This window comes from Equus asinus, chromosome 12 (genome assembly GCF_041296235.1).
Source record: "Equus asinus isolate D_3611 breed Donkey chromosome 12, EquAss-T2T_v2, whole genome shotgun sequence".
Taxonomy (NCBI): Eukaryota; Metazoa; Chordata; class Mammalia; order Perissodactyla; family Equidae; genus Equus; species Equus asinus.
This window is the reverse complement of record NC_091801.1, coordinates 25,008,812-25,024,865: the sequence shown is the minus strand read 5'-3', so window position 1 is coordinate 25,024,865 and position 16,054 is coordinate 25,008,812. Positions and strand designations below refer to the sequence as shown.

At 42.5% G+C, this 16,054-nt stretch overlaps 1 protein-coding gene and 1 long non-coding RNA gene across 4 annotated transcripts in view; one reads left to right on the top strand and one right to left on the bottom strand.

The window, feature by feature from the left end:
- Window positions 1–14,349, bottom strand: part of TOX (thymocyte selection associated high mobility group box) — a 291,493-nt gene extending 277,144 nt beyond the window's left edge. The window contains exon 1 of one of the 3 annotated variants that reach the window (XM_014857804.3): window positions 13,904–14,349. In XM_014857804.3, coding sequence (XP_014713290.1) covers window positions 13,904–14,005 — 102 coding nt within the window. In that variant the 5' untranslated portion in view covers window positions 14,006–14,349. Of the gene's footprint in view, window positions 1–12,648; window positions 13,231–13,903 lie in introns of those variants that run through there. The other 2 variants (XM_044780190.2, XM_070481218.1) reach the window with 2 other exon arrangements.
- The window catches only part of LOC139039896 (uncharacterized), a 127,736-nt gene continuing 125,885 nt past the window's right edge, over window positions 14,204–16,054 (top strand). Inside the window, exon 1 of the long non-coding RNA XR_011493195.1 lies at window positions 14,204–14,312. This is a non-coding gene — a long non-coding RNA (uncharacterized lncRNA). The remainder of the gene's footprint in view (window positions 14,313–16,054) is intronic.

The following is a 16,054-nucleotide window of genomic DNA, read 5'->3' as shown; positions in this document are numbered from 1 at the left end:
CGACACAGGCTTAAGTGAGGCAACCGAAATAGCAACTACTTTAATACTTTTACTGAGATGTTCTCTGCTTGATAAAGTTCATTACCAGGATATCATCTTTAAAAGTGAAACGCATTCAGCTGAGCACTTTTTTTCATTTTGTAAATAGATTTTTCCTTGCCTGAGCTCTCAGTATAAAGCACAAAATAGTCTTCCATAACATTAGAAAAATGTCACCCGGTACATAAAGCAAAATTTTTTAAATAAAATAGATTTTTCTCCTTTAGCATTTTAAAGGTACAGTAACGCCCTCATACAGCACTCACCCTGTACGGAATACCATATTAAGGCCTGAATCACCAGCCTGCAATTTGGTACCTTCTAAAATGTGTTGAGGTAACATATTAGAGCCCCGAAGGAAGTTGAGTCCCCATGGGATATCCTAAGGCTATAAACTCACCATCTTTTGAACACTACCCTACTTATTACTGCGGTTATATTTAAAATGACCCTGGCGCTAATCTTTTTCTCACCTATTCAAAATGACACAGAAAAGTAGCTATGTGCTAAATTTACAACCCAAGTGCCAAATTTTTACATCACATCAAATGAAAAATTATATATAGCATATTCATTATGAATTCTTTTGCTTTTACATTAAGTTCTTGATCAGTCTGGGGTTATTATAGTCAAAGTTACCTCACAAAGGAAGTTTTACTCCACTTTGAAAATCTCATGTGTGCTAGGGTTAGACATCTCCATAAAATGAATGGTATACACCCCCACTGCATCTTGGCCAAGAAGTGACAACAGAAATGAATCTTTGACCTTTAAGTTTTCAGCTGAAGAGTTATTTTTCTAAGAAATGAACATTCATATATTTATTAATGTCATTTTACCATAAGCACTGTATTCTTACTATTTTTAACCCAAATTCAGATCCAATTTTATGAACCTTCCACCTCTCAGAAATATATCCTTTCTTCTCCACCCACCCTCCAGACCCTTTTGAAAGACTGCAAGTTACAGAAAGGCAATTGACCTCGGTAAATTTTTCCGCTGGCTTACATTTTTTCTTTCTTTTCAAAGTACTCTTTAGGGAAAAAAAAAAAAAGAAAGAAAGAAAGATAAACACACTTCATAGAACAAGTGCCATAAGAAAAATATGTTCTGGCAGGCTTTTCCCAACTTGCAACTGAAAAGAATTTACATCATCCAAGTGTAAGCGCAAAGAGTAAAAGAAAGAAATCTCAAAATGGATTTCTGTTCCACTTTCAAACTCCAAGGCTGAGGGAACACAAGTGTTTCACTTCAGTGAGGAATAACGAATGACTTCAGGACACACACACCTTTCTCTTTTTGGAAAAATTGCACATAAAAGAGCATTTTTTGGCATGGCTGACCTGCCGAGATATGGAGCTAAGCAGAGTCATGAATTCACTCACTCTGATATGCACACATGATACGCAATTAAAATCTCCATTCACATTCCTACCGGCTTGTCAATCATGAGGAAAGCCTTTTTGACAACATTCAGCGAAGCGTACCAAGTAACCGCTCAACAGGAACTTAAACAGTAACAGCTTTTGTTACTAGCAAGAACGAATTTTTTACCAAGATTGGGTTCAGTTTCTAAGAAACCACTCTGCTCTGAATTTTAGGGCTTTTCATTAAAAAGGAAAATGTGTCAAAAAGATTTTGTATGGCAAGCTCTGTGATGTAATATCTAGAAAATATCAGATGTATAAAAAATTCTAGGCTTTTTAACTGGGGGAATCTTTCTAACTTTTCCCGTTTAGACAATGAACAATGATGTTATAAAGCAGTTTACCGGGGCGCGGGGTGGGGGGAGTGGGGTGGGGGACGTGATATTTCTAATTCATTCTGAAATTTTAAGTTTTCCACTAGAATTTTAAAACTTTTAAAACAGATCGGGACTCTAATCTCACTCGAAAAGTGACTGACCAGTTGATAAACCAATGGGAGAGTGACTTTTTTTTAATCATAAGAAGAATATTTAGCATGTCAGAAATATTGCATGCACCAAACCTTTCAATTTATGGAGCTCCATAGAAAATATTATGCACATAAATTCTTTCCAGATGAACCCAGGAGGTACTCTGCTCATAACTTAGTTTCTGTTGAACATCTAATCAAGCCTGTGCCCTTCATAATAGCACATTAGTGTGCCTTAAAGCCATAAATCCATAAAAACAGGGCCCAGTAAAATTGAATATAGGATGCTTGTTAATCTGCTGCTGTGTCTGTTTTGAACAACTAACCTTGGATTACAAATTTGAAACAAGTTAATACTATCAGATATTGAAATATTTGTCTTCTTACTTACTCTGCTCTGTAACTGAGAGAGCAGATGCATCCTGACCATTAGCAGTCATGACAAATTGCCTTGCTAATGAACGTTACACACTCAAAGTGCCATAACTGATTAAACTACAATTTCCCACTACCAGCTAGAGAGAGAGTTGGGGACTCCAGCAGTGGGCAACTCTGATATTCTGCCAACAGGCCTTCAGGGCACAGTGTGATGGTTAGAAAAACACTCTAAATTCCATATGAACATATTCTAAAAGCCTATGTGTATACAACAGGTTTTTAAAGAACATTAGATAAGACCGCTTAGGTTGTAGCTGATGAGCCATGAAAAATGGATGCGTTTTAACTGTTTGATACCCTTGCAAGTATGAGATAAAGAATATTCTCTGGTGTGGGTTTTTCTCTCTCTCTCGCTTCTTCCCTTTCCCCGCCCCCAAAACATTGCGTGTGCTTTGCATTTCACATAAAATCTTTCTTTTGTCAGTTCCTTTGTTGGTGCAAAATTGGCAGCAGTTCAAATTCAAAGTACTCCTATTCATTTACTGACCAATGTCACTCTAGTTCACATCAGCCAGCGAGCTAAGCTCTAAAAAACATAAAGGACTTGCTTCACCACTGACGAATAATGTGTACATTTTTACAGAGCTTAAACCTTAATGCTTTCCCTGAAACTAACAATACAGTATATCTTATCATTCCTTTTTCACAAGCGGCAGCTGCTGAAACGCTTGCCACTTCAAAATATCAATTGCTTGCCAGAGTTTTCCTCAACACACCCTGTCAAACTCATGTATATTGTGCAATGAAAATGGTGCAGGGCTGAAAGCTAGAAATTGTGTCAAATTCTGCTGTAAGGGTACGATGTGCAAAGAACAATATATGACAACCGGAGAGACTACAAACAATGGCAGTGGAGCCAGGGACTTCATAGCTCACAACTGCGCCTGTACATATTTTATTGTAGGCATTATATATTTAAAGCATGACAAATGTACCATTGTACATTATGTGCTGCACAAACAGAAGCTCCTCCCACTACTTCGGCTTTTGCATTTCTCTTGATGATGGAAACACAGTTGAGTTTCATTTCTTTCTCTTCTTTTCAAACATTTCAGGTTCTCAAATTATGAAGGAAAAAGACACGGACAGACACATAAGGTTATCAAAAGGAGTCACAGAAAACAGAAGACAATAATACAAGATGAGAAAATGAGATCTTGTTCAGTTAACATTTGGGCTTCTCTCTGAGGACACAAAAGCAAGGATTATCTTAAACACTAACCAAGGGTATCAAGAGAACTACACTATCACTATGCCTATAAATTGTTGTCTACCTAATTTTAATGCAGATAAGTGCTGGCTTATTGATTTGCACGATTTTCTAGCAAAACGAAAATCCCACGTGAATATGTTGTGTGCAGAAAATATGGTTTAAGAAGCTTTTACTATTATTGCTTTCCTATGCCAAAAGAACAATTAAGCAAATAATCTTTCACTACTGTATGAAGTCCATAAACTAACACGGATTCCTGGATTCCTGTCTGTTTAGATTTTAAACATCCCTTCCCATTTCCAGATTCGCTGTTTACTTGTAATGATTCTGGTTATTGAAAAGTTGTTTTTCTTCCAAATGTCTCCTTAAATAACATGTAAAATCTGAAAGCATTCTCGCTTTGAAACACACCTACTTAATTATAAAGGGGTTCGGGGCTAAACAACCCTCCACTAATTCAGTCAATCACTGTGGAAATGGAAACACGTTTATGGGAGAAGATTAGCATGAATATATATTCATCTCCTGTATGACCTAGGTTAGGTTACAAAACTGTATCACACAAGTAGCGTGGAGTGGAATTAGGTGACTCGAGGCTAAGGAAAATGAACAGATACGCTTTTAAGGTGTTAATAAATATTTTGGAAAGAGAATAGGTGGTTTAGGTGCTTATGGGTGCTGACCTTTGGTGTGTTGATTAGCGGGACAATGGTGCATTATTAACACGCAGCAGCTGTACCTGAACTGCTGCCATGAATATAATAGCCTTTTACAGCCATCAGGGGAGTGAGGTAGGAGGCCTTTATTAACCACTAGACATGATTAGCACATTATGTGAACTTTAGTAGGCAAATTATCTCTTATTGAAATATAATGTTGGTTATAACTAATTGTAAACATGATGTTTAAAACTTCCCAATGAACAACTCAATGTTTTACTATCGTTCAGCTCATTATGGGCTGGTAATGGATGAAAACATGTTCTATTGTGGGCCATACTCACGGGAGCTGAATCTCAAAAGGCAGACGACGTCACTGAAGGCTGACTTTGAAATTATTTGGCATTACAAGTTCAGGGCTATTAGCATACATGCAAACTTTCTCTCTCTAATTAAAGTAGAACTGTTCACGAACTAGAAAAGCTGCTTTGGGATTTTTCTTCCTCTTTATTTCTTTAAGCAGTTCTTAAAAGATTAGTTTTGCAATAAATTTTTGAGAGTTACCTTGAAAAATAACAGCATAATTTATTTCAAAAAGCTTAATTTTGGGAGAGAAAAGATTATCCCATTAGCCTTAGTAACTGAACACAGTTCGGAGAGTCCATTAGGAACAGTCTTTTATGCCCTGGCAGAAAGTCATTAACATAAAATAAATCATTAGCTTTGATAGTAAGCTTCTACTATCTGCAGGTTTCTATGATTAATGTTCATGACTGCATCTGCCAAATGATAGAAGATACTTTTTGTTGAAAGGTTATCCTGCCTCTTTATTATTAACATTTCTCTTTATACAATTGTTACTGGCATTTTAGGCTGAGGCATATTGGCACAGAAAGGAAGAACTGGTTTCTACAACGGTATGAAGACGCCGATGCATATAACACTTTACCCATCATTTCTTAAATTAAATATTTAATTGAGTTAAAAGACTTAAGAAAATCAGGTGGTACACAGATATGCTTTCAATGTAATTGGACTATCTTTAGACCCCGCTGGTCCATTCGTTAATTAGTCTTGCACATTATATTTCCCATCTCTGACCCATATATCAGAGGAAGGTACAGAGGGCAAAGTGTGCTTCCCTGAAGTCGGAAACTCCAAGAGGACATTTGCCTCTGCCGCAGTTATTCTCAACTTTTATTTTATCTTCTTCCACTGCAAACAGGCCACAGCTCCCGTCAGTAGCATCTCTCATTAGGTGCATTGACTCTCTCAATGTGGAGAGGGAAAAAGAGGTCCCCTGGGGGCCTTATCAATATCTGAGGGAGGGAGATTACAGACTGTACCTACACATAGCCCATTTTCCCAAATTCACCTTTGACCCTCTAGAAAGGTTATCCCTTTCACTCCTTTCCTGAAAGAATCACTAGTCTACAATTTTGGAAAACACGTTTATTCCACTAGGGTAGCGGAAATAGAAGAAATGAGATGAGAATACAGTATTTTTTCTAAGATCTACCATTGTTTGAATTTCTGAACATCTTTCACCATAGGATTTCAGACTAATCTACTCTTGTTGACTCCTTAATTCTCATAAAGCTTCCTTGACACAAATGTAAATTATATTTTCTCTAGTGGATACATGGAAGACTGGGAAACAGGTAGATTAATGGTTTTAGGGTCAGAACTTTTTCCAGACATAGAATGAAGTCAGGTTTCCAAAAAGAATGGGAAAGGAAGGAGGAGGGAATCATATCTTTTCATGGTTATATTTATGTTGCCGAGGGGTAAGTCAACACGGTTTAAGGGCCCCCAGTTTTTATCACAAATCTTCAACAAAAACCAGTTTTTTTCTCCAGAAAGGCCAATGGTTTTCCTCAGAAACACCTAGTTCTTTAGTTCTTATTACTTTATAGTATGCCAAATTAAAGCCTTAGCACTATGAAAAGCATCTTCTCCTGTGAAATATGGCTAAGTTTCTTAAAAAGGAGTGGTAATGAGGCATTCCTACTAGCCAGTATGATTTCCTTTGTTGTTGTACACATTGATGGATTCTGCCACTTAGGATGAATTTTCAAGCATTTATGGCCAGAAATATATCCATGAAAAACATAAAAATACACACCCACCCAAACACACACACACCAATTTTTCTGACTAGGTCAGAGCCCCAGAAAGGGGCTCAAAGACTTTAACTAAAAGGCATTTTATGCAGAAGCTGACACTGTCACTATTGTGGATCAGATACATGTAACTTGTAAGTCCATGTAGTAACTCAAAATATTTTATATTTTCTTGGCCATTAGCAAAGCTTCTTATCAACCCACCATGGCCTTTGTTTAATTAGGAGTCCTTTCAAGACAGTTTCATAAAAGCACATAACTCAGGGATGAAAAATAGTAAATACTTGGCTAAAGCAGAACTATGTAAAACTCCAAAGTGAAAAATGGACAAACAGAAAAGCATTAATTGTGACACTGGTTTCATGACCTTTGGTATTACAAATATAGATCAACGATGATTTTTCATGATTAAAATGGAAATCTGAAGATAGCTTTTAAAAGGTAACTTTAAAATTTTTAACCAAGTAAGGCAAACTTGCCATAGATGAGTCCCTCCTGTCATGAAAGAACAGGGGGTTCTTCCAGGCATCATCCTCCCTCTGGTCTTTTCCGCAGCACCATCACCATCCAAGCACAGAGCAATATAATGTTCCCACTTTCAAAATGAATGCTATAGGGCGAAACATGTTATCACCAAGAGAAGCTCATTCAGGTTAATGTGAATTCCATGTCTCAAAGTATTATGGAAGAGCTGCTATAATTAACAGTCTGTTGGCACTTCCATTACAAACCACATTTCTAAGCAGTTTGTAACTCAACTGTTTTTAATGAGAAATTGCTCTTCAGGACAAAACTTGGCATGCACAGCTTAAACAAAAAATTCTCAAATTCATTAGGGCAGATGTAAGCTGCAGCTTCCTGGTGGACAGTCCATTTAACACAAGTCACTATCTACTGCTGGTCCTATCAACCAGTGGAGATCACAGGCCATCTGGCTCTGAAAAGTGTATCTTCAAAGAAGATCAATTGAAAATATATCGATAACACCAAAGTGGAAGTAAATGAAAGGAAAGAAAGTATCCTTAAAATAGGTAAAAGCAAACATTCCCCTCTTTAAATTTTGTTTTCAATTCAATTTAAACAAACAAGGCAGCATTCAAGTATTTAGACGCTTCACACAGAAGCCTCTTGCAGGCAAACACTATAGTTAGGGTTCTTGGGGCCACAGTATTTATTTACTACGGTTTACGACGATTTGATTTTCTTCTAAAGGTATGCATTTTAGAATCTTGGATTTGGTTGCATACAATATAAATTTTATCTTAAACAATTGATAAAACTTTTTTTCCACTTTTTTTTTTTGAGGAAGATTAGCCCTGAGCCAACATCTGCTGCCGATCCTCCTCCTTCTGCTGAGGAAGACTGGCCCTGAGCTAACATCCGTGCCCATCTTCCTCCACTTTATATGTGGGACGCCCGCCACAGCATGGCTTGCTAAGCAGTGCATGGGTCCACACCCGGGATCTGAACCAGCGAACCCTGGGCCACCAAAGCAGAACGTGCGCGCTTAACCGCTGCGCCACCAGGCTGGCTCCGATAAAATTTTTTAAATGTAATTGTTTAACAGCATTTAATCAAATCATGCTAATTACATTTCATTTCTATTGAGATATAAAATAAATATTCTACCTTACGACTTCCTGGACACCTTGGGATTCACATTCAGATAGCTGAAATGTAGGATGACTAGTTAAATGAGTTCTGCGTGTCTAGCTATTCCCAGTTTAGTAATCTAAGCATATTCTGATAACTCATAAGTATGCTAACCCCTTACTTCCTGTAAGCAGAACTCACCTACCTTACTGTATGCCAACTAAAGATCAGGAGATCACAGTTCCACTTTCATTCTACTTCAGAGTCTAAATAAAGATTTCTCACTGATAAGGGATGTTCAAGGAGCTGTTTCCCAGCTCTAAATACACTGTGCACAAAATGTGGGGGGCTGAGGTAGAAACCGTGATTGCTTAGAAATATCGGCCATAGCTATATTTCCTCTCAGCACCCTATCTATGTTTTCTTAGTTTATTACAATGTGACCTGATGCCATTCATTCAGATGGGAGAATGGAGAAAAGAACAGCCTACTTTAGGATTTAAAAAGTGGATATGGGCTTGAGGACTGGCAGATTCTATTTTCTGTAACCAGCAAATAAAGTCAGGTACTGGAGAAGAATGGATATGTTGACATGACTATGATAACAACGACGGTGACCAGCAAAGGGAGCATGGGACCCAAGATAAGCACAACGGTGAGTCAAGGACCTGAGGAGTGGGAGGAGAGTGCTGATTAGAAAGTAGGTTCAGATTAAGATGGAAGAGGAGCAAAGCCAGGGTGAAGGCTGCTCCAGGATTGGGGGTGTTTGGGAAGTGGGTGAAGAGGAGGGAAGAGGCACCAGGCACACACACGACTTGCGCTGAGGGCACCCTTCAGTCAGGATGGGAGTGGTCGCCAGCAACTGAGAAATATCCCCAGGGTCTTGTCAACTCTCTAGTATCCTAGCAAAAGGTCAGAAAGTACTAAAGTAAATCATCCTTCATAGCTAAGTAAGACTTTCCCCCCCAATTCTCTAAGCTATTCCTCTCTTGAACTGAGCCCATCAAAAAAAGTACGACCAAGAGGAACAGTCCTACACACTAAAACCAATACTTAAGACCCAGTTTGGGTACCAAGGAAGCCATTGTTAAACTTGGAACTTTCCTCCAGGTTCAAGGGCTTTACTTCTATCCTCTAGCCATAAGCCGCTTGCAATCACATCCCTAAAGAAAAAAACCTACAATAAGCAGTCAATTAGATAATATGTAAATTTCAGTTTAGTTTTTCTAACAAAGCAAAACATCAAAATGCTCCTTAATATCATCATTCAGTAACTTTAAAAATATATGATAAACTGTGAGAATACCAAACTATGTAAGTTATGTTAAAAATAACATTAAATCTCTCCAAAGTTCACAACTATAATTTTTGCATAGACGTTTAAAATTGGAATTTGTGACACTGAAATATCCCACAAAGTCAAGATAGCTATATTTGAGGGTTTTGTATGATATCTGATTTAGTGGCCAAAACCACATGATTGCTTAGGTTATGCTCTTTCTTACCTACAAATTTATTTAAAACATATTTAAAGACCTCAAAACTTAGGAAAGATGTCAGCCAATAAAACTCCCAGGGCAGTTTTAATTACACTAACGAGGCCCCAAATTATCAACTATGAATTTCCCCAAATCCTAGAAGTTAAGGAGGTGGATAGAGAACTAATCAAGCATGATGCTCTAAATGGCTTATAACCCTCCCTTCCTCCTCCTTCTCCCATCCTCGTCCTTTTTCTTACACTTATTAATTAAAGTAGGAATAATGACTCCACCTTAGTGTGCTTGCAAATCCTTTATTTTAGATGTGATGAGTTTTGCCACACTAAAGCACAATACATAATACTCTAAATAGGAAAATAAGCTCAAAGGTGATTTTGCAGAGACAATAATGAATCTTGTTTCTCTCAAAAGTTATCAGACGTCCAATGTTAGCCCTGACATTTTAACACAGAGTTCATCTCAAATAGGTCCCTCCTCCTATGTTTATATGAAGAGATTATACGCTGTCCTTCCTTATCTCAATGACAAAAGCACAATACTCCAAACAACCATAATTCTTTCCTCTGTATATAGTTGGTATTAAGCATGGGTTCGTGTTCTGGACTTTCCTGTGTCTAAATCAACCAGAGAAAAGATTCAGGGCTTGATTCCACAAAAGCAGCCACTGAGAACAGTAAAGATCATTATTTCCTCTCCCACTGCTGGCAGAGGTCAGCATCCCTGTCATTAGCCATGTCATAACATAATTGTATTACTACTCCTTATGTGAGCAGATACTGAGCAATAACTGAACACATCACATCATTGTAAAAATGAAAAAGTGCCACTTCTTTGTCCCAATTTAGCATAAAATCAGTGAAAACAATCTTTAGAAATGACACTGCACTAAGAAACTGAAAGGAACTGTTATTACTCTGTAGGTATATATTTAAACTGATGCTGACATCTTCAACTAAAACAAAAAATAGGACTCTATTTTACTACTGAACTCCAATTGTGAGCTCCTGCAATCTAATTTCTTTGGGTAATATTCAGTTCACTGAAGGGATGCAATGTTACTTAAAAGTCTTAATTAGATGAAACTCGATTATGGTCCCCATCTCTCAATGTCTGAAATATAGCCGTGCTTTAAGTTGCAAGTGGTGAACACTGTTACTTCGAGCCTACATGTTTCTGTCCAGTCTATGAGCTATGGTGCTATGTGAAAGGCTGACCTATATACAGCAACATGCCATCCATTCTGGCTGTTTGAATAAGAGATGCCTCATGCAGTTGCCATAACCAACATCATTTGCATTGTTCTCACTTTTCTCCTGCAATGGGCTACGTGAAAATGGAGGGCAGTTTGCACAGTGATGTGTTCATAAGGTAATGCGCTCTTAGAAGAAAGCAACACTAGATTAGACTGTTTCCAAAAAATTCTTCCTATAGAGTTTATTAACTGAAAAATGTAAGAAGTGTTTTGGCAATCTATAGAGCAGCAGCGCTGGAAAATGTCAGCAGAGTAAAACAACCACATTTTAGTTTAGAAAAGCTTCAGGAAGAGTGTGTTCATTTTCTCAATTAGGGTCTCTTCTGACATTGAAAAAACGTCAAAGGGGAAACTCTAGTTACAACTGCCTGATCCTGAAGCAGAGAAAGATACTGGTTCTGCTAGGATGTAGCACACCAACTTTAGGAAAGTGTTGACAGATTTAAAATAAAGATAATTAGTAATTTATGATCTTATCATCCTATTAAAAACAAATAACCTGACAAAGTCACTGTTTCTTATAATAAACTACATATTCATTACCCCTCTGAAAGAGACAAGGTTTACTTTGCAGTCCTGCCTCTTCTGGGGAAGTCTGATCCAACTTGTTTTTACTAAATGTAGACACAGATTTGTTATTTCACCTCTTTGAAACTTCTGCCCATCTTCCATACCCCTGCAAATCCACTTGAGGCCCTGCAAAAATGGACGCTAGTTGACTACATTCTAAGCAAGTAAAACTGTGGAGCTGGACAGAAATTGTGTATCAAAGCTAATCGCGATGGAGTGGAAAAAAACAGTGCCTAGGCTGTCTGAGGCCTAGCAAACCTACTCAGTACATTTAATATAAGCAGGGATTAGTGACAAATATATTTGATAGACTGCTACACAGAGAAGAGCAGGAGAAGGCATCCTGGGAGAAACATTTCCATGAAGTCTTTTCCTACTATTAGAAGTATATCTTATGACTTTGCATCTTTAAAAATCCATTATTCCCTGGATAACTTAAACAGAAGACTTGCAACTAGTCTATAGAAAGGGTGGCTAATTTGCATTTAAAAAGAACAGTTTGTCCTCATACACCGGATGACTTAAAAGGAACTTCAATGAGCTACTAAAGAAATTCTGAAGACTTTCTAAATTAATTTATTCAATTCAAAGCGCAACCCACTAAAATTATTTAAAGCACTTAATTGGAAAATGATTTAATATATTGAAGTAATTTTTGATTTTCCAAAGCATTTAACTTTTAAATTAAATCTGACCCTCCTACCACAAGAATGACGAGTGAAATGTGTATCCAAGTCATTACCTTCTTTTTGGAGCCGAAAATCACTGATAAATTTAATAAGATTTGTCCAGTTTCACCGTCAAAATGGTTCTGACCTTTTGGTTCCAGTTACTACTGTGGAATATGTCTTTACTATCCAAGACAGGACTGCGACTTTATCATCATTTTTATTAGTATTAGTAATAGTGTTAAAAGCAAAATAAAATGTGACCAACACAAAATAGCTGCTTATAAAGGCAAAACAGATTTTAAAATAAAAGAACTATGTTACCAACAAATAATGAAACTTCATCACACAAACTTCCCTCGTCAAAGTTACCCGTGCCTGCCAACTTGCCCCTAGCAAAGGGCTCCCTGTACAATGAAAAGCCATTCTGCCTTGTACAAGCCTAGATTTCCCTCATTTCAAACTTGCCTCAACATCATCGGCACACAGCACATCCCTTTTACTGGGTCTTACACTGTACACAGCACCCAGGATCTTCTCCACAGGGTTATATCTGTGGTTCACTTAACTCATAGCTGTGTGTGTGTTTGTGTATGTGTGTGTGTGTGTGTGAGTGTGTCCCGACTGACCAAGACTCTGTGCTTCGAGTCGGTTGCGTGGTGGGGAGCCCCGGGCTGAGGATGCAGCGCGCTAAATACCTCTGTATCACGTAAAAAAGCTGTTTGATGATGACTCGCCACCGGGCAAATGTTAGGAGTTCCAACGATTTATCCAGTGGAATTCACCAAGGGGCCAACACGGAATTGCTTGCAGTGGGTAGTGAGAATCAGGCAGGTTGACCACGAAGCAGGAGCTAGGCGTCTAAACGGCTCACCCCGCGTTTCAGAGAACTCAATTCTCCCTGCCGACGTTGACCAGGGGGGACTGCTTAGACGCGTCCAATAAGCCCGAGGTGGGGACGGCCGTGGCCCTGCGGCTGCTCTCCGATGCCGGTCCCCGCGCGTCCTCCCTCTCTAGGCTGAGAGTTCGAGAATCCCCGCCAGTAACCCCCTCCCTGCGCACCCCGACAGTTCTAGCCTTGGCAGGAGAGGAGCTCCGGAGCCCCGGCCGGCGCCCACACCGAGGGCCACCGGCATGGTCAGCCTCGCCCCAGTTCCCCGCGGCCTTGGCACGGGGGGTCACCCGACTGTGGGTACAGCCCAGCCTGGGACCCTGCTCCAGCCCCCGGCCGCGTGCGGGAGCTTTGGACGTGACTGCGGCGCGCTCGCCCAGCTCCTAACAAACTTGTGATTTCCGCGCGCACCCCCCAAGCGGGAGCTGTCCCCCAGCCCCGGCCGCCCCGCTACACCCTGGCCGGCAGACCGGCGTCCGAACACCGGGCCCGGGCGCCCGAACGCGTTTGGGCAAACAAAAGAGTTGTGGAGTAATTTTCCTGGTGGGGGGCGGAGGCGTCTCCCGGGTCCCTGCACCCCGACTCCCGACTGCTCCCCTGGCAACTAATCCGGGCAGGGAAGCGGTGCCACGAGCCCCCTCTGCCCGCGAGAAGGAGGGAGGGAGAAGGGGAAACTGGAAAATCAACTGAATTCTCTTACTCTCTGCCTCCGTTCCCGGACCCCAGACACACCCCCAAAGTATTCCCTGGTTTTCTCTTAATTTTTTTTAAACGCCCCCCGGCAAACCTAGGCAGGGCTCCTTAGTCGCGAACAGCAGGAAGGAAAGAATCCGAGCAAATCGTGTCACTTTCCGCACAACCGCGGTGTTTGGCAAACCCCCGGAGCTGCTGCACAATATTTACTACCGAAGCGCACGAAGGGCTTAGCGGGCTGCGAGCCGAGCGCGCCCGGGACCGGCCTCCGCCGACCGGCCCCGGCCGCCGAGCTGGCTCGGCCGCCGCCGCCCCCCTCCCAGGATCAAGCAGCGAGAACACGGTGGAAACAAAAGCAGAGCGTTCACCTTGTTGCAATAGTAGGGGTCCAGGCAGGGAGAAGGTCCCAGACAGGGAGCGTCGGGCGCAGCGGCGGGCTGGGCTGGAGGTGGATAAAATCTTACGTCCATTTCACTCTCACATCAAGCAACTCCTTTTCTTTTCCTTTTTTAAAAAAGTGCTCGGCAAAACAAGCTTACACGGAACAGAGAGAGGTGTCTGGACTCAGGAGTAAAAGAAACACCTTCCTTCCCTCACATCCGTTTGTGGTTTGTTTAAGAAGAAGAGGAGAAAAAAAAAAGAAAAAAAAAAAAAGAGGGGGGAAAAGCGCTCAACTCTCCCCCAAGCCGCGGCGCGCACCCGTCGGCGCCGAGCGCGCAGCCTGCTCCGCCGCCGCCTCCCGGCCCCGCCGCCACCGCCGCCGCTGCCGCCGGGCAGGTAACTTCATGCGCTCATTGTCCCCCCGCCCGCCCCCCCATCCCCGCCTCCCGCGCCCCTCGCCGCCCGGCACACGCGCTCGCGCTCGGGCTCTAGGTCCTGGGCGTTTTATTGGAGTATCTGAGTTGCTCTGCTTTTAGTTTATTTTCTCCACCTTGGAGGCCTGGGATGGGGGGAGGAATGAAGAAGGGGACAGGGCGAGAGTAGGGGGTGAGCGTCCCGGGCCGGGCCGGGCCGGGCGGGGTAGGGTGCGCGGCAGGACGCGGGCTGCTCGCAGCCCAATGGCTGCGGCTCGGGGCCGGGGGCGGGAGGAGGGAGGAGCGGAGAAGGAGAAGGAAAGCGCGTCCGGGCCCGGGCCGAGGCGGCGGGACCCCGGGGAGCCTCAGCTGTGCCGGAGCCGCACTCCTCCGGGCCAGCGCGTCGCACACAAAGGGGCTGGCGAGCCTGAACCACCGGCCGCTGCGGGGCACGGCGGGGAGCGCGCGGCCAGGGGGCGCTGTGGCGCACCCCGCCCCGCAGCCCCGCCCCCGGGCCCGCCCCGGCCCCACCCCGCTCCTGCCACCCCCTTCGCGGCGCTCCCCACCCCTGTCTGTATCCACCACGACTCCCTCGGCGCCTGTCCTGCCACCCCTATTCCCAACCCCTGCTGCAGGTGACTGTTGCACGCAGCGCGGCTCCTGGGGGCTGGGAACCAGCAGGGAGCGCGAACCCTCCGTGTACTCTGAGTGGGCTACTGTCCCAGGGCCGGGAGCGGACTGCAGCATGTGAATGGGTCCTAAGAGTCGCTTCCCTCCTGTTGCTGGCTCCTGTTTCCAGTCCTCATGTGCCCGTGATCCGTGCCCACTGAAGGGTTTGCGAAGGCCAGGGCTGCCTTAAGGACTCGCAAAAGACCCCTGGGGTAATTCAAACGGTAAATAAGAAAACAATTTTCATCACACACAATCGGGCAAACACGTGACCTTGCTAGTTTCCCCTTATGGGACTCTAGTTTTTTTATAGTTGGAAGCCCAGTATGCTCTTGGCGGTCCACGGAAGACCTGGAACGAGCCTCCCCATTTCTCTGTTCGGTAAGTGGGGTCAGGAGACCTCCAGTCATGTCTTCCCACTTTACCTCTCAACCCCGGAAATTTGCAACTTCTTGCCTCCCGGTGGTTGGGAAAGTTTAGTGTATCTTGCCCACTGTCCAACAGATTTATCCCCAGGGCCTCTGTCTTTGGAGGGAAGACCGAGCGGGAGTGGGTGATATTTACCATCCTGGGAAGGAGCAGCCCCTCACGCTAGGGCCCAAGACCCTGCAAAGGAGGCTGGAAGTACTTCATCTGTTCCACTTGTTTCTGGGGCCAAGGAGGATACTAATAACATTTTGCCACTCCACACAACCTTCTAGTGCAGGTTGATTGTCGACTGCTCTATGCAACTTTCCCACAGCTATGTTGCCTCCTCTGCGGTTGAGAGCACAAGTCCCATACAAGCAGAGAGATTGGGGAAAAGATCTAAGAAGACAATATAAGAAAGGATAAAATTGACATCATTGGGTGTTCGTACATGGCTCCTTTAGGAACATTTCGTTAAGATTGCTTTGTACTCCTTACATCCTTTTTCTCTTAAGCTGCTGTTTTCTTTCTTCCTTTCATCATTTTTCTAAGTAGCAAAAATCCAGCTTCCTCCCTACCCCAAGATTTGACATGGTGGAGATTGGTGTAGGGAGAGGGAGCAGTGAGAAAAAAGAATTCCTCTCCACT